This window comes from Oryza glaberrima, chromosome 1, assembly GCF_000147395.1.
Source record: "Oryza glaberrima chromosome 1, OglaRS2, whole genome shotgun sequence".
Lineage (NCBI taxonomy): Eukaryota > Viridiplantae > Streptophyta > Magnoliopsida > Poales > Poaceae > Oryza > Oryza glaberrima.
The window spans coordinates 32,247,520-32,271,874 of NC_068326.1; the positions used below are offsets into that span (position 1 = coordinate 32,247,520).

At 48.6% G+C, this 24,355-nt stretch overlaps 4 protein-coding genes and 1 long non-coding RNA gene across 7 annotated transcripts; 2 read left to right on the plus strand and 3 right to left on the minus strand.

Moving 5' to 3' along the window:
* Nucleotides 1–5,742: 5,742 nt before the first annotated feature.
* Nucleotides 5,743–9,044, minus strand: LOC127761749 (protein GRAVITROPIC IN THE LIGHT 1-like). Of its 3 annotated transcripts, XM_052286087.1 has the most exons (3): nt 8,904–9,044; nt 7,251–8,614; nt 5,743–6,040 (listed from the first exon to the last, which is right to left on the minus strand). In XM_052286087.1, the coding sequence occupies exon 2, from the start codon at nt 8,587–8,589 to the stop codon at nt 7,276–7,278; it is 1,314 nt and encodes a 437-aa protein (XP_052142047.1). In that variant the 5' UTR covers nt 8,590–8,614; nt 8,904–9,044; the 3' UTR covers nt 5,743–6,040; nt 7,251–7,275. The 3 variants fall into 3 exon arrangements, with proteins under 3 accessions (XP_052142047.1, XP_052142054.1, XP_052142040.1); XM_052286094.1 differs by lacking the exon at nt 5,743–6,040 and having other exon boundaries at nt 7,109–8,614; nt 8,912–9,044; XM_052286080.1 differs by lacking the exon at nt 5,743–6,040 and having other exon boundaries at nt 7,111–8,614.
* Nucleotides 6,071–7,043, plus strand: LOC127761772 (uncharacterized). Its single transcript, XM_052286102.1, has 3 exons — nt 6,071–6,413; nt 6,548–6,611; nt 6,725–7,043. The coding sequence occupies exons 1-3, from the start codon at nt 6,126–6,128 to the stop codon at nt 6,892–6,894; spliced, it is 522 nt and encodes a 173-aa protein (XP_052142062.1). The 5' UTR covers nt 6,071–6,125; the 3' UTR covers nt 6,895–7,043.
* A 261-nt stretch (nt 9,045–9,305) lies between the features above and the next one.
* On the minus strand, nt 9,306–10,835 carry LOC127761781 (uncharacterized). The gene is made up of 2 exons (XR_008015291.1): nt 10,270–10,835; nt 9,306–10,108 (listed from the first exon to the last, which is right to left on the minus strand). It is a non-coding gene; the product is annotated as an uncharacterized LOC127761781 (long non-coding RNA).
* A 5,334-nt stretch (nt 10,836–16,169) lies between these two features.
* Nucleotides 16,170–18,651, minus strand: LOC127760689 (U-box domain-containing protein 16-like). Its single transcript, XM_052284987.1, has one exon. The coding sequence runs from the start codon at nt 18,449–18,451 to the stop codon at nt 16,409–16,411; it is 2,043 nt and encodes a 680-aa protein (XP_052140947.1). The 5' UTR covers nt 18,452–18,651; the 3' UTR covers nt 16,170–16,408.
* A 3,886-nt stretch (nt 18,652–22,537) lies between these two features.
* Nucleotides 22,538–23,568, plus strand: LOC127760639 (uncharacterized). The gene is made up of 2 exons (XM_052284928.1): nt 22,538–22,835; nt 22,946–23,568. Exons 1-2 carry the CDS (start codon nt 22,679–22,681, stop codon nt 23,479–23,481), a joined length of 693 nt encoding a protein of 230 aa, XP_052140888.1. The 5' UTR covers nt 22,538–22,678; the 3' UTR covers nt 23,482–23,568.
* The last annotated feature ends 787 nt before the right edge of the window (nt 23,569–24,355 follow it).

A 24,355-nucleotide genomic window follows, 5' to 3' on the forward strand; every position in this document is an offset into this window, starting at 1 on the left:
GGCTTCACTCTCTCAGCTCTCATCAGTGAGACAACGCCACGGTGAGGCCTCCTCTTCCATTACAGATTACTTCAACAGTACTGTACTTACTGCTGCTGCCTGTATTTTTATCTGAAAATCCCTGTAAATCTCTCGAAGTTTTGGTTGACATGAGAGGCTAAAAAATGTTTCAAGGGAGGTCGGGGATAGGATGATAGGATGGAAAGCGCAGGTATTGTTGGTCGGAGAAGAATGGGCCTACGCTGCACTGCACGTAGGATATACTACTACAGTAGACAGGATATGATATGAAATCTGAAGAAATTTCGCTTCGCTCGCTTGTGGATTGTGGTTACGTCCTTTGCCTGGCTGCCTTCAATTCTTTTCTTTCTTTCTCATCTCATCAGGCCTTTAATTACGCGTCGAAAAGCATCCTTGTCCGGGAGCTCTTGTTTAATCCTTTTATTTCCATCACCCCTGGGCGAGACAAGCAACAGTACTACTACTGCTGGTGGTCGCTGGCTCGGAGCTTGAGCGGTCAGTCTGCGAGATTTGCCTTCGCCGCTTGCGTTCACAACAAAAACTCCGAGACTCCGAGAGGGTGTGTTTAGTTCACACAAAAAATTAGGAGTTTAATTAAAATTAGAACGATGTGATGAAAAATTTAAAGTTTATGTGTAAAAAAGTTTTGATTTGATGAAAAAGTTTAGAAGTTTAAAAAAAAAAGTTGAGAATTAAACTAGAGGCTCTAAATTTAAGCTGCCAAGCGCAGCTTTTCGGGCCAAGGCCAATGGTCAAATCTTGCGCTGCAATGCAATGCACCGAAACGCAATGCAGCGAGCCTGATCGGCCGCACGCATGGCGGCTTATGGCGAAAGCCACACACACGCAAAACCAAACCGTAATCCTGTCATGACGCAGTACTAAACTTGTACTTGCATGTTAGATTAGTGTGGTTGTGTGGCACTTGTAAAGAGTCAACTGGCAAGTGGCAACCCAAAAGAGGGACGTGGGTGAAGGTACCGGAGCTTCTGATCGTAAAAACCGAGTCCTCGATCGGCATGCTTAACACGGGAGATGGATCCAGCACCGGCACCAAACGGTGTCGATAGGATTGATGGCTGCGTGCTTAGTGCTCGGCGATCTCAGAAAGGTGCTCGTTATTGTAGACTAGAGTGTGGTCCTAACTCCGGCCCTGAGGCGGGTACTCGCTTCGCGCGCGCGTGCATCATGCTGCAGAGGGCAGAGCCCCTCTGCCCCGTGGACGAGACAAACACAAGGATGCAAAAACGTTGATCAAAACCATATTATTATTTTTTTTAGTTTTTCACACCCCTGCTTAATTAACCCATATGCATTGCGAGTGCGACACACAGCGACAGTCTTAGCCAACAAGTGCAATATAAATACTTGAACTAACTCATTCTAGCGCCGGCAATATAATACTGCAACCGGTAGATGAGATGAGATGAGGATGGCCCGCGTTTTGCCCAGCACGGAATCGCGCTTGCGCGCACGGCCGGAGGGCGAGAGGGCACCAGCGATGACGCCCCATTTAGCGCGCACGGAGCGCATAATATAGGTACTTAAGCCGCACGGTTCGTCGTCGCCGTGGCCCCGCGCGCGCGCTTAATTTTTTCGCGGCCTGTCGGGCGTTGCGCCCGCCGGGCGAGCGGCATCGCCGACTCCGTCTCCACCTACTCGGCTACACGTCCTTCCCGATCGATTTGTTAACCGCGCGGAAACAAAAGCGCGCCAGCATCTTGGTTCCCCTGGGCCATGCGTGGTGACACTATTAGCTTGCCTTCTTTTCCGGGCTCCTAGTTACCTAAACTGCTTATTATCAAATGTTAAGAGTGTCTCTCTCACTAGCCATGCAGGCAAATGGAGTGCGTATCAGCTGGCTGGCTTCCTTTGACTTGGAGGCATTTCCGTGCTAGTTGCAGTTAGCCAACAATGGATGGGCTCAGCTCAAAGAAAAAAAAAACTACGAAAGGGCTAACCCTTCACAAGTTGTGTCTGTATCGTGGATGGAATGATGATACGTTGATCTTGTTTGAAACTGAAGCAGATAAAGATTTTTTAGAGAAAAGGCCGAAAGGCCCAGCTTACTATCAAGCATAAGAGTGCAGATACAAGGGTAAACGCTGGGGAAGCCAGCTTGAAATGATGTGCTGAAAACTCAACTTCACTTCTATTAAGGTGCTGCTGGCACAGCACTAACAAGCCAGGAAGGAACTCACAAAGAACCACACAGCAAAAATTAACGCACTAGTTTGGTCCTGACGCCCGAATACTGGCAAGCAATGAGTCCTTCAGACCATCCACTTCGACCTTCAGCTTCTCCGGCAGCAGCCCTCTCCACTGGATCAAAAACGAAACAGCTTTGTGAGGGAGATGACATATATTAGAAAGCAGCTTGTTATTGAAAACCCAGTCATTTCTCACAAGCCAAATCGCCCAAATCCCTGCAGAAATTACGTGTAAAAAGATTATTGCCCTATCACCCCCCATAGTCATCAAGATATTCATAAACTCCCTCCTGGAAGAAGGGACGTGATCCCAATGAAACACATCTCTAAAACAACACCATAAAAACCTAGCTGGTGCACATTTAAACATTAGGTGATCCACATCCTCTTCAGCACCACAGAACTTGCAGAGGGGATCTCCATTCCACTTCATCTTTTTAAGCCGATGAGCAGCTTGAATTCTCCCCTTAAGCATCAGCCAAACAAAGATCTTAATTTTCAGAGGCATGGGTGTCTTCCAAAGTTCTTGCATCTTTATGTCTCTAATCCCCCCAAAGGTCATTTCTCTATAGAGAGATTTCGTAGTAAACTGTCCTGATTTTGTTAATTTCCATCTCATCCTGTCCCTATCCGTAGATAAGTGAACATTTGCAAGATCTGCAAGTAGTTGTTCCCATTCAACTAGCTCCTCGGCACCAAGCGATCTTCTAAGATCAATCCTCCAGCCATAATTGACTCATTGTTTTCCCAGGATCAGCCACTATACTGTAAATGTAGGGAAATTTGATTTTCAGAGGTGTGTCTCCTAGCCAGACGTCATCCCAGAATCTAGTAGCACTGCCATCCCCTAAATCATAACAGCTGCCCAAATTCAACCAGTGTTTTACCTCATGCAAACCTCTCCAAAATTGAGAGCATCCCTCAGTACTTGACTGGAAAAAGCCTCCCCTGAAGCAGATAAAGATTAAGTTGATGTACGTAAAACGAGAAAACTATTAGCATAAAATTAATTAATTTTTAATTATTACAAACTTAATAAATGTATATTTTTCTCACGTAGTAATGGTGTTAGATATTGCAACAATTTTATAATCCATTGCAACAAATAGAAATCCTTGAAGTGAAAGCAATTTCTATATAGAAAGTTTTCACAGAAAACATAACATTTATTAGTTTAAAAAACGTGCTAATAGAATCTTAATTGATGCTCTCAATTAAGATTGATCCCTGTCGCGGATGTTACTCATCCTGCATGCGCTGCCGATCGATCGACGAGCGTAGGTACGTTCTCTACGTCGTTGCCTCGTCGCTGTTTGTTCTCCATCGATCGGGTTCAGATTCCCACCGGTGCTTTTCGCGGATCATCATGAGGCTAATCTTGTGTTTTGTCACGAGATTAGAGCATCCTAGTCATCAAATTCCTCAGGGAGCCCTGTCAAAGTACGTAAGATACGCCGGCTGCGAGAGCAGCTGGCGACACACAGTACCTGCGTTGGGAGTATACGCACATGGACATGTGCTATACGCAGAGCAATGGTAGCGAAGGGTCGTACTCGTACACGACTCGGGGGCATGTATTATTAGCGTATTTCGGCCGTCTCCCCTTAAATCGATCGGTCCCGTGCCCATCTGCTGATAATGATCGAATACCTGATGGCGATGATCAATACGCAACAAAGATACGGGTATCCTTTGGTGTGACGGAACGGGGGACGGCTGGTGGTGTGGTGTCTTCAATTCAGCTCAACTCGATTTTTTCATACAGTCCTATACTGCATGGTCACTGGTCATGCAAGAAACGAATAAATATGTTCAGTGTTGCCTAATTGGTTGGTAGCGTACACGCACAAATTAAGCCGAATCTTTAACATATCTCGCCCCGACAACGTAACTCCATATCGACCTCTCTTGAATACGGCAGGATATGAACCTATGGCTCCTTTTATGCTGCTCTCAACTCTGAATCTTGACTTGATGAACCAGACGTGCTACCCGTGTATAGTATCCAAGATGTACGTATGTACTCCGTACATAGCTAGTAAGTGTGCTGCTATAGGGGTGTTTGGGAGAGAGGTAGCCCCTCTCATAAAACCATAAGTACTCGTTTCTGCCAATCGCTAGGGTGAGGATAACAACTGTTGGAGAGTTTGACCTGACGTGACAACACACGTGTGAAGCACATCAAAGCAAGCGCAGGGTAGGGTATCGCCTCTCGCCTCGCCGAGGCCGTAGAACTAGCTATTCAATGACAAGGACGCCGCAGCGAAAGCCTCTGGCTCTAACCTCTAAGCCCCTGTTAATTTTTTTTCATCTTATACCCGTCTTAATTGGAATCCAGCTCATGATCCTAACTGGCCCATTGTACATAGACTAGGGTCTTCTTCAACCGGTCGATCAGTTTGGTCTCAGGCTGCCAGCCATTGCATTAATCCAACAAGATTTGCAGTTGCCGTAGTAGGTTCATTAAGCGAGGTCCTTGGAAAGAATCTCGACCTACTGGCCGGCTCGGCTCTCACTGGTGCGTACTCCATTTTTGCACAAATGCACCTATGCCCTGACGACGATAGAAAAGGATTGGACATTGTTGCATCTTGGGACTTTGGTTTGAAAAAACAGGAGTCCCCCCTACATGTCATGGCACCATGATGATGATTATCTCCGCGTCGATACCGCAATCTGATGGGGAAATAAAGCTGCATCCATGGTGATGGGGAGGCAACGTTGCTACCAGGCCATCATGGAGATTGCGGCACCTGAGGTCCACATGGTTGTTGCATTGTTGTGGATCGATCCATCCATTTTGCTCGGCTTTTTTTTTTATGTTTGTTTTTCGAAGGCTTTGTATTTATAATGGCAATGTGAGAGCACGTTCAGCGGTCGGCCCAATTTATTTCCACACTTCCAAAGCTTCAAATAATCAATGTTCTAAAATACGGAGTACTCCAACTTCGATGGCTCAATCTGAACATCAAAGTCAACCGACAATACTCCAGCATTGTTCATGCTACTACCTCTACTTGCATAGTCGCCATACGTTCAGCTACAACGTGGAATAGTGTCAGCGACCTAACATAGTAGGTTTTCATAATCTAATGAAACAGACCACCTTAATGAGCATATCATTACTTAGTTCCGACTTGGTCGCTAATAACACCCAGATTCTAAGCATTGTGCTATTGATGATAGGCTTTGATCCCTAGAGCTTAATTCACTCCAGTCAGAGTAAAATCCTGGTCTGCTCGGGGCTCTATGTGTTGTACTTAGCGGAAATCATGTTGTTGAACGATAGAGTACTAGTAATAAAGAACCACGTCTAATTACTGTATTTTGCACACGGCTTGGACGATGGGCCGAGTGTGAGCCGTGGGCAAAGCTCAACCTGTAATTCAGTTTCTTGTACCGGACAATTGAGTTCCTATCAGAATCAAGTAGTACTTGGGCAGCTAGATAGCCCAATAGCCCATATAAAAATCCCTATAAAAATTCGGAGGATTATGCAAATCTGAGAGGCTGGGCCCAACCAAAAATTTCTGACTAGTATTTCCAACTCTCACGAGGAGAACATTCATCCACAAATATCACCTCCTGTACACATCATCTGAACCAGCCAGCAGGCAACCAGCCACGTTGCCCAAATCGCTCCTGACCAGACACAAGCGTGCAAGCGCGCGACGCAACGCTCAACGCCGTCCTCTCGCGCCTGAAACACACCCCGGCGTCGCAGTCCTCTCGTTTCAGCAGGCTCGCCTTGCACCACGTAGCCTTGCAGCCGCCACAAGACTCCCATGCATGCGCACACCAAACGCCTCCTACATATATATAATAATGGTTTGATCAGTCACCAGTTCAGTTTCTACCTGTGGAGAATCAATCACCGATCTGCAGACTGCAGCCATGGCCATGAGGGCAATCACGCTGTCCCACTCGCAGAGCGCCTCGTTTGGGCACCACCACCACCACCACCACCAAACCATGCCGTCCTCCTTCAGGCCAAGCACTGCCTCCACCAGATCAGTGAAGGTCTATGCAAAGGAAGATGAGGAGAAGGACAGCAAGCAGTCATTGTTCGGGAGCATCACCGAGGCGCTGGACTTCTCGCAGGTCCGGTCGGAGAAGGACGCGGAGCTTCTGTATGAAGCCAGAGAGGCCACCAAGGATGGAGGAAGGATGACAAAGGAGCAGGTATCCATTGAACTACTGATCCGCACAAAAAATTGTCGATCAATGGTGTTATTTAGTTTAGTAGTAACTTAGTACTGACTATACACGGCATGGATTTTCTATGGTCTGACAAGTTAATTTGATTTGCAATGAAGTATGGAGCACTTCGGAGGAAGATCGGTGGCACCTACAAGGATTTCTTCAAGTCATATGTGGATGGTACTACCTCATATATGCTTTACTTGCAGAATCCTAAAATTACTTCTGATCCAAAAAGATTATACTAGTAGGAGTATCGCACAGTCCTAACTGTTTCTGAATTCTGCTTGCAGTTGACGGGGAATACGTAGAGGAAGGTTGGGTGGATAAGACCTGCAAAGTTTGCAAGAAGGACACTAGAGGGGAACCCAGGCAGGTCGACAAGCTAGGAAGATATGCACATGTCGCATGCTTGGAGAACCCAAAACCGACTAACATCTTCGCCAAATTGTTCGCCAGATGAACTTCAATTGTACAATCAAAGACATATTTTTACTCATGCTTAGATACATAGATGGTGTTGTAGCCCCAAGAATTTGAACAATATTATGTGTTCAGTTTTGCCATATAAAATGGTATACAGGGAGCATGTCACACATTTTCCTTCTTCAATTGATCCATTTACTCACGAACAAAGCAATGACTTAACAGACCTGAACGACTGAAAATGTTAAATATTACATCAAGTATTACAGAGCAAGTTAATACACTAATCTATCTATTAGCTTATGCCCCTGGTCTAATATAAGAGGAGCTCAACAGAAACTCAAGTCAAAAGAAATGCTATATAGAGCTAACTGGTTATCTGATGCTGCTTACCTAATTCTGTAGCTATATGACGTGTTCAGAAGTTTCTTTCGTTGACCATGGACAGATACACCCTGCATCTGATGACAGTGCATCCAATCTTAAACCCCGGCATTACTGTAAACCCAACACTGACCTTGTCTCCTTCTTTGGTTATCTTGGATGGAACACATTCCATGTGTTTACTCCTAAATTCAGTACCACCCTTGACATAGAACATCTCTGCTCTTGGATTCAGAGAACGTGCTACGGTTAGGGACGCCCATACATATCTTGACATTGTCACAAATGCCTGATAAAATGGTGTTCTTGGATGGCCGCCATTCTCAACAAATGATCTATGATCCAAATTTCCGAAGAATGAATCCTCCATACTAGGAGGCAAAATGGCCAGATACTTTTCTCGACAGAATCTCCCAAAACAAGAGTCTGGGGCCTTCATAAGAGCATCAAAAGGATCACTGAAACTCATTACATAATCGAAGACATCCAGCGAAAGGTACTCCTCTTTGTGCCCCATCAGCATCATACAAGCAAAGTAGGCCTCAACGGCGTAATTCTTGTGAGACCTTTTATCATAGACAACAGAATTGTCTATTGGGGATGTTAAGTTGCCAAGATTCCACCGAGAAAGTTTCATCCAACGGACGACGAGTTTTGCAAAATCATGGATAGACTTTGTCGAAAGCTCGAATAATTCCATAAACATATCCGTTGATACTCCCATCCCAATTGCAAAACTTCCTTCTTTCTGTAACGCACTTTGACCGATCTTCTCCTCCAGTTCCATGTTCTTCCTTTCCAGTTCATCCAACTCCGCTCGCAAACACACAATCTCAGAGTCTCTCTTGCACATGCCAGCTTGCAACTCCACGGCCAACTTTTGTTGCTCCTGAATTCTAGAGCCCACATAGCACTGGTACATTGGATTTCTCCATTTGTTCATGTTGACATACAGATCCTTCAACCCGGCAGTCTCTTGAAGCTCCGATGTGAATCGCTCATCAGCGATCGTAATCTCTTCAGGATCATATGGCACAAGAGCTTGCTGAAGGTTCACGTAACTCAATTTGAGGCCAGAAATCGCGTCGAGAAGCCTCTCAACAAACGCTTCCTCGCAGCCAGCAGAGGAGCATTCAGAGACGCTCTCATGGTCGGACACATGATGCGGGTGGACTTTCAGGTGCGCGCCGCCGTCTTCGCTGCTCTCTCCAGTGGCGCTGCCGTCGGCCTTGGGCTTTTCGCGGACGGTCGGCGCGACGCCGACGGAGCGCACCTTGCAGATGTCGGAGATGCGCAGCAGCAGGCAGGAGGAGGGCGTCCTCCTCACCTTCTCCGTCGCCGACTCCATCGCAAGACTGCGTACTACTGGTCTACTGCAAAGGCGAGGCAGAGCAGCATCAGGCTCCAAGAACGATTCAAGATGGTTGAGACAGGAAGTAAAACATGCGCGGATTCCAAGGCGAGAGTTTGCGGGTCTTCGAAGAGATTGATTCCAACCGGATCAAAGCCAAGAACACGATAAAGTCTCTGCCTTTCTTCTGAAGGTTTTGGGTTTTAGCCGATTCCCAAGAAGAAGAAAAACATCAAAAATTGCAAACAAACAAACAAACAAACAACTTCACCGTATATTCTCGCAGTCATGAGTACTCAGTAATCACTAACCAGTGTACCTTCAGTGACCACCCCAAGAAACTCCAATAACCGCCATTGAATTCTCGCGCGCCTGCACGGATCCAAGAAGCCAAAAGCCTGAAAGAAAAAAGCTGCAGCGAAGGTGAGGTCCCTGCTCTGAATCTTCGAGAATCCAAGTGATGGGGGGGGGGGGGGGGGGGGGGGGGGCTGCTCAGTGGGAGCAGTGAAGTAGGGGAGGAGGGTTTTGGGAGAATGGGAGGCAAAGACCTCGTGGGCTCCAATGGATTCGAACAACAAAAAAGGGGGGATCGAGGAAGGCGAGTGGGAGCCACTCACTCGGGGCAGTTTTCTTTTGTAATCCCCAGATGCTAAGGACTTGGCCGACCATAGGAAGCGGGGCTAGGTAAACCCTAATCTCTCATTTATCTCTGACTCAATGCAAAGACTGTAACTGCCCATGCGGCTATGCCATTTAATTTTAGTTAATTTTAGGCTCTGTAAAGACTGTAACTGCAGATCTGACTTCTGGCCTTCTATTCCAGATCTTTACCATGGGGATAGAAAGCGGGAATATTCAGAGGGTATCGCCACGTTTTTCGTTTTTTCTGACGGTGTTGCATGCCGTGTCACGATGCAGTAAAGAAGAATTTTTTGGGTTGGTGGAAGTTGAATTTGGGAGAGGTAGTACAGTGCTGAATGGCTCTCAGTGTTGTTCAGATTTTATGTTTCTACTGCTATCTAGTGGTCCTCAGGGTCAATCTTGAATGATAACTGAGATTTCTCGGAGGGATTAATTTGCTCTGCCCATCCACATACACTTACAATATTTTGCACCATCAAATAGCCTACTTGTGTGTTTGCACAATAAACAACCCCCTAGGAGCAAAGCTTTAACCAAAGTTTCTTTCTGATGAACACCACACGATTGGAGATAAAGTAATGCCATGTCCCCAATGCCTCAGTGTAAAACTAACTGATGCTCGTGGTTAAGCACTCTTCCAATTGATTATGTCTGCGCCTTTGAGTTAGCCCATACTTGTCAGTTGCCACTCCTTAAATACCCAGTTGCCTAGTCCTTTAATAATTTCCATGAGCAAAAAGCAAGCAGAAATACTACTAGCATCCATGCGAGCCATAATTTGTTCTTATTTTTGTGGGAGTAACAAAGACGTGGAGATCAGCCACAACGATTTTCTCCTCTGATACAAACTGTTTAATTCTCTCCGCAGTAATATCTGAGAAAAAAACAAACCTTTTCAAAACACAAATCAGTATAGGAAACTAGTAGGAGTAACAAACGTACCTGGAGCCGGAGCACGTACTGGTATACGTTAATACGTACGCGTGCGTGCAGGGTTCCACCACTCGCCAAGACGATCGAGCCAGCAACACGTACCTAGCTACGAAAACGAACTCTCGCCGATGGTTGATCTGTCAGGCCTCGAGATATTCCTCGCCGTCGTCGCGCTCATCGCCGCGATCTGTGCCATCTCCTGGACCGTGCGATGCTTAATCGGCCGGCGGTTCGAGGTCGCCACCGGCGATCCCAACGGGGAGCGCCAAGGGTTGCTGAACAAGGAGGAGGTCGTCATCATCGACGTCGCCGCCGCCACGGAGGCGAGGGGCGACGACGTGGCGCTCTGCGCGATCTGCAAGGGGAGGCTCGCGGTCGCGGTCGCGGACGGCGGGGGACAGCCGTGCCGGCGGCTGCGGCCTTGTGGGCACGTCTACCACGCGGAGTGCATCGGCCTGTGGCTGCAGAGGGGGACGACGTGCCCGGTGTGCCGCGCCGACGTCGTTGCCTCGCGGAACGAAATCGTCGGCGCGATGGCGTGAGAGCCGCGCGCACGGGGCGCGGATGCGTGCGACCGGGGGGCCTGGGTCGAGCGCCGCGTTGCAGGGTTGCACAGGGTAACATCAAAATTTATGTTTCCATGTTGTGTTTCTCTTCTGGAGATCTTTTTTTTGTACGTGCACAAAATTGGAACGGAGATTAAGCTCTACTCCTACCTACTTTGACTCTTCTTAAGCCCGTCTGCAACAAGAGGCCGATGGACAATAACATTAGCGCTCTGGTCCTTTTCTCGTTTAGAGTATCCGGACCAAAATACATGTCTAAATCAGTAAAACCATGGGCCGACAGGACGCGATCTTGTGTTGCTCACAATAAGCCCACCAGATCACGACGTTTCTAGTCAGCGACAAAAAGTAGCCCATCACGGTATCGCTTCACAAAGCTTCGCTCTCAGCCCATCTTGCCAACGACAAAACTTAGCCCATCACATTCACCTCGCCCACGCAAACCTCTATCCGTCGCTTCTGCAGTCGCTGCCTTCGCTGCGGACCAACGAGCGCGACACTGCCACGCCCCAACACAAACAAACAGGACGCTGTAGCTCCAGGAAACCATTACATAAACCATTCGGTCAGCGATGCGCAATCATGATTGGTGCAACAGTAGAGAATCAATCACTAAATAATACTATTGTCACCAGCTAGTATTCGTATAAATGTTTTTTTAGTACACAATCCTGTGGCTGATTACAACATGTAGACTTCATTAAGTCCTAACTAACCCATCGTCCCCACAGCCCACTGAAAAACTAATCCGTAGCTGTTTACTTTCGTATTCATATTTCCTCGATTTGCTGTCAATCGGATGGCGGCGTCTGAATGACGGACATGCTAGTTTGAACAACACACAGCCATGAATATAGTACAATATATTTCTTACACTCATATATATATATAGGTCAAAATCTTCATGCGATGTGTAACCTGGAAGCCTGAGATCTCCTAAAAAACAGAAGGGTCAGACAGGAGGTCACTGATTCATCAAGCTGAGCAAACACGCTGGCATGAGTTTCAAGTCAAACCTATTTCATTAGTAGCAAGTCAGGAGCAATGTTCAGATTACAAACCCGTCGATCGTCTGCAACTGTACAGAAGTGCAGAAACTGAGAAACATAAGCTAGCCCGCATATTCTCGTAGTGTTGATCCCTTGCGAGATAAGATGGTGACTTTCGTGTCTCAGATTTCATTGAAAGAGTCATCATTTGAGAAATTCGGCTTTATCCAGGGTTAACAATCCATATGATTAATTTATGGATTGAGGATAACTTCTCTCGGATAATGACAAAACCAGGTAATAGATCGATAAGAATCATCTAATACAAACTCGTAATAGCTCGTCACGGTAAAGTCGCATTCAAGCCTGGACCCGCTTGATCGATCTTATCATAAACCCCTATGTACTCTCGGCACGATCAAGTGCCAGATTAAATTATTACTCCCTTGGTTTTTTAGTTTGATGTTTTTGACATCCATACACATATTCTATCATTAAGTTTTACAATATATTTATAAAAAAAAATTAAAACATATAATCATGCGAAAGCTTTTTTCATGAGTGAGTATAGCTATTACTAGGGGTGGGTAGAAAAAAAATCGAAATGAAAAGACCGAGGCCGAGAAATTCGGTCCTAGGCAGTGAAAGACCGAATTTTTTCAGTCAATTCGGTTAGTCTCCTTGGTCGAATAGATCGCAAAAACTGAATTAATAAAAAAATCTAAATGCAACCTATAATCCACTAAGTTCAATAATATTAAACTCTAATTTTTACATTCCTACTTCTTCTAGGCATGCAACCTAATAAGAGCCTTTACTCATACGTGCTTATAATTTTTTTTTATTTTGTGTTGAAAATTTCCATTATTTCTTTGCATATATGAAAATATTGTTGAATTTCGGTCAGGACCAAGACCGAGACCGAATTTGTTGGTCCTGAAATTTTTGCGTTGAAATTCGGTCTGCACTTTCCAATGACCCAAAAACTGAAGACCGAAACCAAAATTTTCTATCGGACCGAATGCCCACCCCTAGCTATTAGCATTGCTAGGCATATTGAATTCTAATGCTTTTTCTATTTATAAATGATATAAGATTTCAAGATTTGATCGTACATATTTTAGGACATCATTTATTGAGAACGAATGTAACAATAAACTTTAAAAATTGTCCAACAATTCCTACTAAAGCAGTGGGATTTCTAAGGGTATGCTCGATAGTGTAGTTTTGTAACTCATTCTCCCCGCATTGAAAACAAAATAGCTCATTAACGTACTATTAATTAAGTATTAGCTAAAAAGTTGAAAAATAATTAAAATGATTTTAAAGTATTTTTTTATATTTTTTTATAAAAATATACCGTTTAATAGTTTGGGAAGCGTGCGTGTGAAAAGCGGTTAATGTTGAGGTTGGGAAAGGTAGCGCCAAACACACCCGGAATTAAATTATGAATGTAGTAATTTTCATATGTGGTATAGGCCCTTACTTGGAATGTTTGTGCTCTGCGACAAATAGGTTGATGCTACACCAAAATTCATAATCCAGAGTTCAGTTTTTTATAGAAGAGGTTTTTGATCATTTTCATCCATTTTTTATTCGAAATCGTGGTAAACAAAACTGAAGCAGTGAACCTCATATTTTAGGCTCCAAGCTCAAACTATTTGGATTTTTTTCAATATATACCTTTTTTTCAATATTTTGCGTCGCTTTGGTGTGTAATCTCTCCGCCTCCATCACAAAATAAGCCATCACTACATCTTGCAATTGACTGTATTTTTAAAACATTTTTAAGGAACATACCATAGATAAAAGCTTTTGAGATGCACTTGATGTTGCGGTGGCAAGAGGTATATGGTGTCAACCCCAATGTCTCGTGTTTAATCCCCAATTCCAAATCTTGTTTAAATAGATAAAAACTCTTTTTATATATAAAATGATAGATCCAAGCATGAACCTGCAGCATTTGGCGCCATGTACATATATAGCATGGCACACGCATGAATAACCCGTTGACTGTATGATATTTTGTACTCCTGATGGCTCAATTGACCTTTGTATGTTACAATCATACACAAAGTCAAATACTGTGATGGTATGCAGTATGCTATAAACATACATACAGTCCCTGTTCTTTTCAGTCTCTCTTTTCCAGTTCTTTACTGACTATTTGCCAGACACTTATAATAATACAATTTCTAAAAAATATATATTCTACTGTATTGACCCTTTATACTAATCTATTTATAAAGTTTATTTCTTAATTTATTAATTCATCATGTTAATCATATAAACAATATGTTTCAATAATGCATGCAAAAATCCGTGTTCGGAATGTTCCCTTTTTATGAAATGACTTGCTAGGGGTGTATTTATAAAATTTCTCACGGAAAATGGCTAAAATTGTGAAAATCTCACCACTGATGATAGGTTGATAACCATCCAGGAAGATGAAAGTGATTGAATCGATGGCGACAACTAGTTGGATGAAATTTCTCACTTTTCCCACGGAATGCTATCAACCGGCGTTTAAATCGAGCTTCGCCATTTCTGTGGACGCACCCAGCTTTGGGTGGCCTCTGCCACGCCGCAAAGCGTCCGCCGTCCAGGCAGGCGTACCCGCCCATCCATTCTGCCAATTGCTTTGCGGCTGCAATATCGACAGGTTTCTGCACCGGATTTCCGCAGCGCGGCACTGTTCGAGACCAGTCGTCGCAACCGCGGGTCGACGAATGGTTGTCATCACTACAACGATTGATGGTGATACTGGCCAAATGGTCCCAGTAAATGCTTACAAGTTTCACGTAATTCCTTCTCCCGCTTTCTTCTCTTCGTTTGACTGGACGGGATAGATAGATATCAGTAGATATTAGAGCAGGTACAATAGCAGGCTATAAACCAGCTATAACCACATATCGAGAAAAAAAAGAGAAGAGAGAGAATAAAGCGGGCTACATATTTGTAACCAGTTGCAATACAAACTCCGAAACGTTATGTGTGTATGAGAAGTGGGACCGGATATATATAGTGTAGTACATTTTGTAGTAAACTATTGTATGAATAGTCTATTAGATTAGCTATAGATGATTTGGAGCCAGTAGTTGACTATGTTATTAAACTTGCTATTAGGAACAGTGGTTCTAAATTTCCAACTCTCCTTCGGTCATTTTCAGTTTTGTGTTCGTCTGATGCAACTTGTTTTTGTCCAAGTGCGTGCTTGATCTTCGCTTCGTCGACTATTCGACCTCTCTATACACTATACAGCCACGACCTTAATGCCGACAGCAGCGAATTAATTAGGGAGCCAATTGCCTCGCTGACTGTTCATGCACAAGTCACCGAGAAACAGTGGCATGAATTGGATTGTCTGACAAGTTCAAATGACGGGATTTGTTCTGGAACCCAAGAATCATTTCAATTTTAAATCGGCTGACTTCCTTCATTGCCAGGGAAGCAATTTGGTTTCGACTGGAAGACCAGATCACCAGATGCAATGCACGCGGCATTGTCAGTTGTCACAATGGCGCCGCACCAATTAAGAATAGTGAGCCCTTCCTTGCTTCGAATGCAGCATTTTGACACTGTCAGGGAACAGGAACGCCATCCTCTGTTTCTCTTTTCTATCGATAGCCTCCGAAGAGCACGATAGGAGCACGAACACCCATCTTTTTTTTTTCTCTTTTTGTATCTTACCCAAAACCGCCAGCTTGATCAAGATTTGGAGATCAAAATTCGGCACGCTCTGATGGGGGCAAATAAAAAAACAAAATACTTTTTTTCCCAACAAAGCAACGCGCACCATGACACAAGCTCGCACCGGCGCATGCAGAAAAGAACACCCGCGTGATCCCAGAAGCCGCCGCGCCGAGCAGCCAAACGCCAAAAAACCGGGAGCTCGTCGGCAAGCGCGCGGCGGCACGAGGACGCCTTCCTGCCGCCCAACCAAAAGGCGGCGCCGCACGTCTGTGCCCTCGCGGGCAGAACGTTGAACCGGCTGTGGCATCTACTACTCCTCCTACGCCTCTTTCTCGCACCAATCAAGCGGCCTGCAACTCGCGGCGTCCCCTTCCCGTGCCGTGCAAGTGCGTGCAACCCACCGTGTCGCGAATCATGTTCGCTTCGCCAGCGGGGGGCGAGTCTGGCCGCTGGTCCCAATCGTCGCAATCACTCCGGGGGGCGCCCAGGGGCCAGTGCTGGCGGCTGCTCCTGCCCCGGGACCCATCAACCACCCCCTATGATAGCAAAAGTGCCAAACTGCGCGTCCCAGTTGCTTGCTTCTGTTACATTGGATCATGGAGTAGTAGACGACCAATGGACGGGGGTCCATTCGGTAAGTTAAATCGGAACAAAGGCGTTGCTTTCCTTCCCATACCAAATACGAGTAGTGGTTCAGACGTCATAAAGGTGAAGGAAAAATCCGGGTATCCTTACGAATGGCAGTACAGAAATGTGCATGTGAAACAAATACTTTCTATCTTCGTTTATCTTTCGAGAAAAGAAAGGGCGCAATTTGAGTTGGAATTGGAGGGGATTACATTGGACTGAAGCTCGTATGCACAGTTGATCAAACACTCACCATTATCTCTCGGAGCAAAGAATCTTGACAGCCTAAAAAAGACTCTGTACAGCAAGAAGGGGGGAAAAATTATGTTTCTGAACTTATCCTACGAGGCAAGTTGTGATTGGTTTTCACGAAGCCATCATGGCAGGGGGCACCACGGTGGCAACGGGGCAACCGCCGCCTCGCTCCCCGTCGGCGGCGGAGGCGGCTGCCCACCGCCGGCATATCCGGCCGAGCGAGGCGGCCTTCCGCCGGGCGCGCTCCGTGCCGATGCTCATCAGCTCCCAGATCGCCCATTCCACGCCGGGCACGGCCATGACCTGGGTCACCGCCGGCGCGCCCAGGCGCCGGCAGAGCAGCACGAGCGCCGCCGTGGCGTTCTCCCTGGCCCAGTCCGTGCCGCGCCTCATTTCCGCCACGAGACGCGCCACGGCGCCGTCGATGTTGACGATCGCCTCCGCACCGCCGCGCTTGGCCAGCGCGGCGAGCACCGCCGCGGCTGTCTCCTCCTTGCTAATCGCTGACAGCGCCACCTCGGCGACGCCTGCGTCAACGAGCTTGCCGACGTTCTCCCTCTCGCCGGCCAGCGTCAGCAGCGCGGCCAATGCGTCCTTCTTTGTGCTCGTCGGGCCGGTGCGCACGAGATGCACTAATTTCTCGACGACGGATTGGTTCCTGCCGAGCCTGCGGCGGTAGGAATGCACGGACGCCAAGCTGAGCACGGCGGCGGCGGCGTTCTCCTTGGCGCGCCACGTCGCGCCGGAGCTCATGATATGGGCGACCGCCTCGACGGCGCCGTCGGCGTGCATGATGCGCTTCTTGTTGGCCTCGAGGATGGAGAGATTAAGCAGCGCCGTGACGGCGTTGAGCTGGAGCCCTGCATCCTCGGAGTAGAGCAGGGGCACGAGCAGAGGCACGGCTCCGGCCTCTCCGACGAACGCTCGGTTCTCCGAGCCGGACTTGGATAGCAGCCGGATCTCGTGCACGACGCGGTTGGCGGCATCTGGGGAGAAGGAGATGGACAGCTTCTTCACAAGGAACGACGCCGTCATGCGCGCCGCCTCGAGCGCGGCCTTGTTGGCGGCCACCGCCTGGGCCTGCTCGCTCTTGCTCGCCTCGCAGGCTTCCATGGCGACACCGTTCTCCCGGCACCACTTGGAGATGAGGTTCTTGAGGGCCTTGTTCGACACGAGCTCCAGATTGGCCAAGACCTGCCCTGTCTTGGGGCACGTTGACTTGCCGGAGCTGAACCACCGGTCGATCGACTCGCGATCGTACGTCTGGCCGCTCGCGACGACGACGGGGTCGCGCATTAGATCGAGAGAGATTGGGCACCGGAAGTCCGACGGCGGCGCCGGGGGCTCGCCGTCTTCAGCCTCGACGTCAGCCTTGGAATTGGAATCTGAAGGCCGAGGCGTGGCGCTGAACAGGACGCACTTGGCATACCGGAGGAGGCCGACGAGAGCGATCATGGAGGCCGTCCATTTCTCCGAGGCACGGTCGCCGATCTCCTGCTCCAGGCTCTCGATCTCCTCGCTGCAGCTCGCCGGGTCGTTGATGCCGACCTCCACCAGGATCTCCTCCAGCCTCTCCCGCTCCGGCACGATCTCCCGCTCGATCTCTTGTATCAGCGACAGCACGCTCGCCTTCAGCGTCTCCTCCGACTCCGGTGCCGGCGAGCACCGCCGGCACTGCCGCGACGCGAGGGCGAGGACGTCGAGCACGTCGTCGGCGAGCCCCAGCTCGACGACCGGCAACAGGTCGAGCAGCGTGGCCAGGTCGTGGTTGAGCTCCCGCAGCTCCGCCTCCATCTCGTCGGACTCCAGCAGCAGCCGCATCCGGCTACGCGCCGAGCAATCGGCGACGATCGCCTTGAACCGCTGCAGCACCAGGAGCACCTCCCGCAGGCACAGCGACGCCGACCGCGGCAGCTCCCCCGCGGCGCCGCACAGCAGCAGGTCGTCGAACGCGGCCGCCAGTAGCTTGGACCGCCTCGAGATGGACGCGAACGCGGCGCGCAGGAACGGCGCGGGCGTGTCGACGGCGGACAGGTCGCGCGCCAGGCGGTGCAGCGACCGGAGCAGCTCCCCGTCGGACGGCGACGGGGGCGGCAGGAACACCGACGAAGAGCCAGACGACGACGGCGCCGCCGCCGCCGGATTACCAGCCATTGGCGCAGTAACCACAACCAAAAGAAAAAATCCTTAGCTTATTAGTGGAGTAAAACCAAACGGAAATGGTGGACACGCAGCGGAGAGCTCGAAAAGAGAGAGAGGTTTATAAACTTCGGAGGCGGTAGGCGTGGCGTGACGAGTTGGTTGAGAGCTGGAAGGAATCCCCTAGACTGATTTTGCCTTTTTCCGTTTATTTCTATTGTGATTGTTATGCATCATGTGCTTAGTTTATTTGTGATGGTATTAGGATTATCTTATATGCATACTATAGTATTAATGTATTATGATGCATTGGCTGGAAAGGGGGGCAGGGTCGTCGCATGGTGGCCGTTGGATGTGGCGCGATGGACGGCCGGGATGGGAATTGGATGAGTGATGATGAGTCAGCCCGTTTCGTTTTTGATCGGATCGCATCTCGCTCTCGGGTGCGGCGGCTGGGTAAGACTTTGGAGTTAAAAACAGTGCGTTGACGGCCGACAGATGAGGGACGAGCTAAGCACCCGAGTGGAGTTAAAAGTACGGTGAGAGTGGCTTTTGTGAGAGGACAGGCGAAGATGTGGAGGACTAGATATCGTCAGAACCTAAGGATAGCTGTAAAGATTACTGTGTTCAAATCCAGGCAATTTTCACGTGGAAGTGGGAGACCTGTCACACTAAGAACTGGAGTAACTGCTAGATCTATACAAGAGCCGGCTGCTGGATTAATATGCATGTCATCTACAGTGAGTAGTAGCTAACATGTCCTATTCCGTAAAAAGAAAATAACCGTTCGTCGTTAGAATTGATTTTTTTTTACGGAGGGGTACAATATAGAAATTTTATGCTTACTATAATATAAATATTCTACTCATCCTAGAATTTTAGAATTTTATGTGGACGCGACACATCCTAATACTAATACTAGGATGTATCACATCCGTCTAAAATATCTTATACTACATTCGTCCCAAAATATAGCAACTTTTTGCTATGAATCTGGACACACAGTTATCTAAAATATCTTATACTACATCCGATTTGTTGAGACTAATGTTCTCCTTGAGATGTGAAAAGGAATAGGTCCCACTACGATAAGGCTAATGAATGACACCATAGGTTAATGGTCACCAAGCTAAGGACATCGTCATGTTGGCAAGAATGAAGTCAAGCTTGTGATGGGAATAAAGTCTTGACAAAGGATGGTAAAGACCTCGGCATAAACATGGTTCAACCGGATGGTCACAAGTGTTGATCTTGGCTCAAGCATTGACCCCAAGTTGGATGGCGCAAGGCAAAGGTATAATGGAGCTACGAATGTTTTCTTAGTCTTTTCCCGGTCTTGGTGTTTGGTGTAGACCGGATTTGCTAGATAGACGCCGTACTATCAAGAGGGGTTTATGAAGCGAGCATGTGGATGATCTTACGCCATATTAGTTCATATGCATGTAGGTGCATTTGGTGGGCTTGTGTAGCCAAGTGTGGTGAGTATTATCAGGTCCTAAACAAAGAGATATGTGGGCAAATCCTATAGGTTTGGGTAGCCACATGTGGTTATGTCTGGTGGAGTATCCTTTGGAGTGTGAGCCCTTTCTCCCTGAGAAAAGTTGTGTTTCTTGGATGGATTGTTCATGGATTGGATATCCCTTTGAATAAGTTTTCCATAGAGTCTAAGAACGCCAAATTCCGAGACCCGAGTCAAGAGATATCGCGTTTTACTAACGGTTGGTTGTGGTGAAAATTAACCTGCGGTCTGACCGTGGGCCTTAGGACGGTCTGACCGGGCCTGTTAGCCGGTCTGACCGGCGTGATAAGGCCGGTCTGATCGGCTTCAATGGTCTGTAGCACCGGTCTGGTTTATGGTGGCGATACAGAGCTGCCAGAGCCGCAACCGGTCAGACTGAGCCGAAGGAGGTCTGACCGAGCTGTGGACGGTCTGACCGGCCACTACACTGCGGTCAGACCGGCCAGGTTGAGTGGGCTCAATGATTGCCCTGTAACGGCTAGTTTTCTAGCCGTTACAAAGTAGTCCAGTCTGACCGGCCACTCTATGGCGGTCGGACCGGCAGAGCACAGAGTTGGGGATTTCGACCCCAACGGCTGGTTTTGGTGGTTGGGGGTATATATACCCTTTCCCCAGCAACAAGGGTAAGGTTTTGGCACTCCATTGCATTATCTTGAACCCTTGCAAAAGCTCTCACACCCTTGGGCACTTAGTTTATCTAGTGAGGTGTTAGAGAGTGAGTTAAGCCAATCCAAGTGCATTGCTTCATTGTTATAGCTAGTGTGGCACTTGATCATCCTCGGCAAGCATCCTAGACTTGTTACTCTTGGAGGTTGCCACCTCCTAGACGACTTGTGGAGGTGTTGCCCGGTGACCTCTCCGAGGAGATTGTGGAGGAGGCCCGGCGCCGTTTGTGAGTGGTTTGGAGTTCACCACATTCGAAGTGAAGGAAGAACTACCCTAGTGATCGAGGCTTGGGTAGTCCTCTCCGTGGGCCGGCTCCCACCTTGCCCACCCCTTGATGAAGGGGGCGTGCGGTGGCTTCGTGGTTGAGCGGTGGAGTTGGGCTCGTCTCAACGGGGACTAGGAAACCGGCAAGTTTCTGAACCTCGGTGAAAAATTCATTGCCTCTTGTCTCATTTATTTGTTGCATTTACATTTGTGCAATTTACATTCATAGAGACATATTTGAGCCCATATCACTTAGGTTTGCAAAACTTAACTTAGTTGCTTAGTTAACCTTGCATCTCACCTTGCCTAGCAACTTAGGTTAGTTTTGTTGAAGTGCCATTAAGTTTTAAAACCGCATATTCACCCCCCTCTAGTCGGCCTCCTTGATCCTACAGCGGATGAGGCAGTTGCTCACGACGGTGACGGTTAGAGTGGACTAGGGTGGTGACTGCGACAGACGGCGAGAGGCGACGACTGCCATGGAGGATGAGGGCGGTGACGGATACAGTGGACTAGGGTGGCGACTACAGTGACGACTGCCATGGAGGACGAGAGCGGTGACGGATACAGTGGACTAGGGTGGTGACTGCGGCGAACAACGAGAAAGGCGACAGATATAGTGGACTAGGGTGGCGACAACGGCAAACGGCGAGGCACGAACCATGTTCCTCCCCTTGGGTTGTGTGTAACAACCCGCCTTCCAGAACCGCGTAGCCCAGCCCATCTGATAGGCAGGCCCACTTACACACACCACCCACTTACACTTTCGTCATCGCATCGTGTAAAAGGGTTAATTCAAAAGTGGCACGGTTGGAGGAAAGAGGCCTATAAGTTGGTCCAACCCTTAGGCTGTGTTTGGAACCTAGGGTTCCCAACCTCTCTTCATCGTATTCCATGTGCACGTTTTTCAAACTGCTAATACTTAATTAATCACGTGCTAATGGATCGCTCCGTTTTCTATGTTCACTGTGCAAGTTTGGAACGGCTGATTCTGAACACAGCCTTAGTAAACTAACAAGATTAAACTAAACATGCGTACATAATTCTCATAAATCACACAGGTCAAGTCATAGTTTGGTCAGGATGTTATATACAACCCCTCCAAATACCTGACGTGCCTATCGTCTAACTTACCTTTAACAATTTCTTTACTGATTGGTTTGTACGACACCACCGTGAAAGGCATGAACACGGTCAAAACTCTACCAGACACACCGTCGAAAATTTACATTCACTTCAGAGACGTGGTCTACAGGTTGCGCGGATCAACAGGGTAAAGAAACGTCCAAGAACAACCCATAATCTCGATCCAAGCTACGGCTTATCGGAGGACGATGTATGCCATATGGAAGAAGCAAGAAGTAACTTCCATGTACCATTCCAATGTACGAATTACCCTCTGAAACTATCGCAGTCGTCCAAATTACCCCCTGAACCATAAAACCGGACATTCTTCACCCCCAACTATGCAAACCGGACGAATTACCCCCCTCGACCTAATCCGCGGTGGTTTTGGTCTACGTGGCGTACACGTGGCATCCCAATCAGCGTTTTTTAATAAAAAAATGGTGGGACCCGCCTGTCATACTCTCCCACCTCTCTTTTCTCCACTTTCCTCTCAATCTCTCTCTCTTCCCCCTCTTCCTCTCAATCTCTCTCTGTCTGCCCTCTGCAGGCGTGCACGAGGGCGAGCGGCAAACGGCGGCGTCGCGGTTACGGCTGAGCAGAGGGGACTGCGGCGGCGGCTGCGAGCGCGGCGCACGGGACGGGCGGCGAACGCTGGCGTCGCGGCGATGGCCGAGTGGAGGCGTCGCGGCGACTCTTGGGCACAATGGCACACAGCGGCATGGGGACGGACAATGGACGGCGGCGCGCGGGGGTGCGCTGGCGGGCGGAGGCGTCGTCGAGGTGGGGGCTTGGCGGAGAGACGGGAAGCACGATTTTTCCCCTGTAAATTTCCCGGTGGCTTGTCGCATCTCGTTTATCGTCATTTTGTGCTTCTACCTGTTAATCTATCTGATGGTTTTCTTCTATCATTTGAGCTTTGGTGGAGTCCACAGACCGGACACTCGACGAACAACGGCGACGAGGTAGTCGAGCAGGGCAGCAGCAGCCACACCGGCGTGCGCAGCCCGCTAAACCGCTCCTGGCAGAGCAGCAAGCAGAGGATGGCATAGCCGGAGCACAGCGTCCGGTCCGCGCCCGCAGCCGCCGCCGCAGTCGATGCCGTGGTGAACTCGAGCGCCGCCGTATTCCGCTACGCAACCCACGTCTCGCCGTCGGAGTTGAAGATGCCGTCGCCGAGCAGGTCACGGAAGACGGTGTGCCAGAAGGGGGGCGGCCGCCGCCGCTCGCCGTCAACCGAAGCAACCCAGCCGCGCCCGCCGTCAACCTAAGCAACCCAGGGGAAGTGAGGAAGAGGGGTGGCCGCAGCCGCTCGCCTGCGTCGCCCTGCCCCGCCGCTTGCCTCCCCGCGTTCGCTGCCTCCGCCGTCGCCTCGCCTTGCCTCGCCGCCTCTGCTCTCCTCCCCGCGCTCGCTGCCTCCGCCGCCGCACTCGCTACCTCCGCCGTTGCCGGGAGGAGAGAGTGTGTGTGAGAGATAGAAGAGATAGAAGAGAGAGAGTATGACATCTGGGTCCCACATTTTTTAATAAATAGAACGCTGACTGGACTGCCACGTGTATGCCACATAATTCAAAACCACCGCGGATTGGATCGAGGGGGGTAATTCGTCTGGTTTATATAGTTGGGGGTGAAGAATATCCGGTTTTATAGTTTAGGGAGTAATTCGGATGACCACGATAGTTCGGGGGCTAATTCATACTTTTTCGTTAACTATTCGATTTGACTCCATCAAATTCCAGGTGCGCGATGCCATATGGAACATGCCAATCCCGCCCAACACCCTGCTGCGCGGTTGCCGGCCGGAGGACGACGCCCTTCTCAGTGATCCGGCAGTTCGGCTACCTCCAACTAGCGAAAGCGCGGTGACGCGTCGAGGAACACAACACGGGCGGGGGCTAGCTGCTGCTACCTGCGCGCGAAGCTCCGAAGACGCAGCCATGCTGATCACTCCACTTAAAAAAATGCCGTAGCCGACGACCCGACGTGCTGATCAGCAAAGGTTTCGCGCAAGTTCAGAGAACCAAGGTGGTGGCGATATGCAGATCGGGTCAATTCATACAATTCGCTTCACGTGCGCGTTCCTTTCATCAATCCGCGATTACCTTTTGCCTCATCTTTCCATCACCCGGTGGCAGCCGACTAGCAGAAACCTTTTTGGTGGGTTTGGTCCGGGGTGTGTTGGGTACTTGAGTTACTGCAGCTCGCACGGCTTAGTACGAGCACTTTGCGTGCGCCTAAACCTGTTTTATTGTATTTGACCTGACATTCCTGGTCAATTTAAACAGGCCAGCAGCACACGTACGAGTTTAAGGAGGGGCCAGCACAAAAGTGATAGCTGCCTTTGG

Excerpts from the sequence above, each read along its gene's own strand:
- LOC127761749 (XM_052286087.1), bottom strand. The coding sequence starts at position 8,589 with ATGGAGTCGGCGACGGAGAAGGTGAGGAGGACGCCCTCCTCCTGCCTG.
- LOC127761772 (XM_052286102.1), top strand. The coding sequence starts at position 6,126 with ATGGCCATGAGGGCAATCACGCTGTCCCACTCGCAGAGCGCCTCGTTT. Across the intron at positions 6,414-6,547 it reads GAAGGATGACAAAGGAGCAG|TATGGAGCACTTCGGAGGAA; the intron begins GTATCCATTGAA and ends TTTGCAATGAAG. Across the intron at positions 6,612-6,724 it reads CTTCAAGTCATATGTGGATG|TTGACGGGGAATACGTAGAG; the intron begins GTACTACCTCAT and ends TTCTGCTTGCAG.
- LOC127760639 (XM_052284928.1), top strand. The coding sequence starts at position 22,679 with ATGGCCGAGTGGAGGCGTCGCGGCGACTCTTGGGCACAATGGCACACA. Across the intron at positions 22,836-22,945 it reads GGAAGCACGATTTTTCCCCT|ACCGGACACTCGACGAACAA; the intron begins GTAAATTTCCCG and ends TGGAGTCCACAG.
- LOC127760689 (XM_052284987.1), bottom strand. The coding sequence starts at position 18,451 with ATGGCTGGTAATCCGGCGGCGGCGGCGCCGTCGTCGTCTGGCTCTTCG.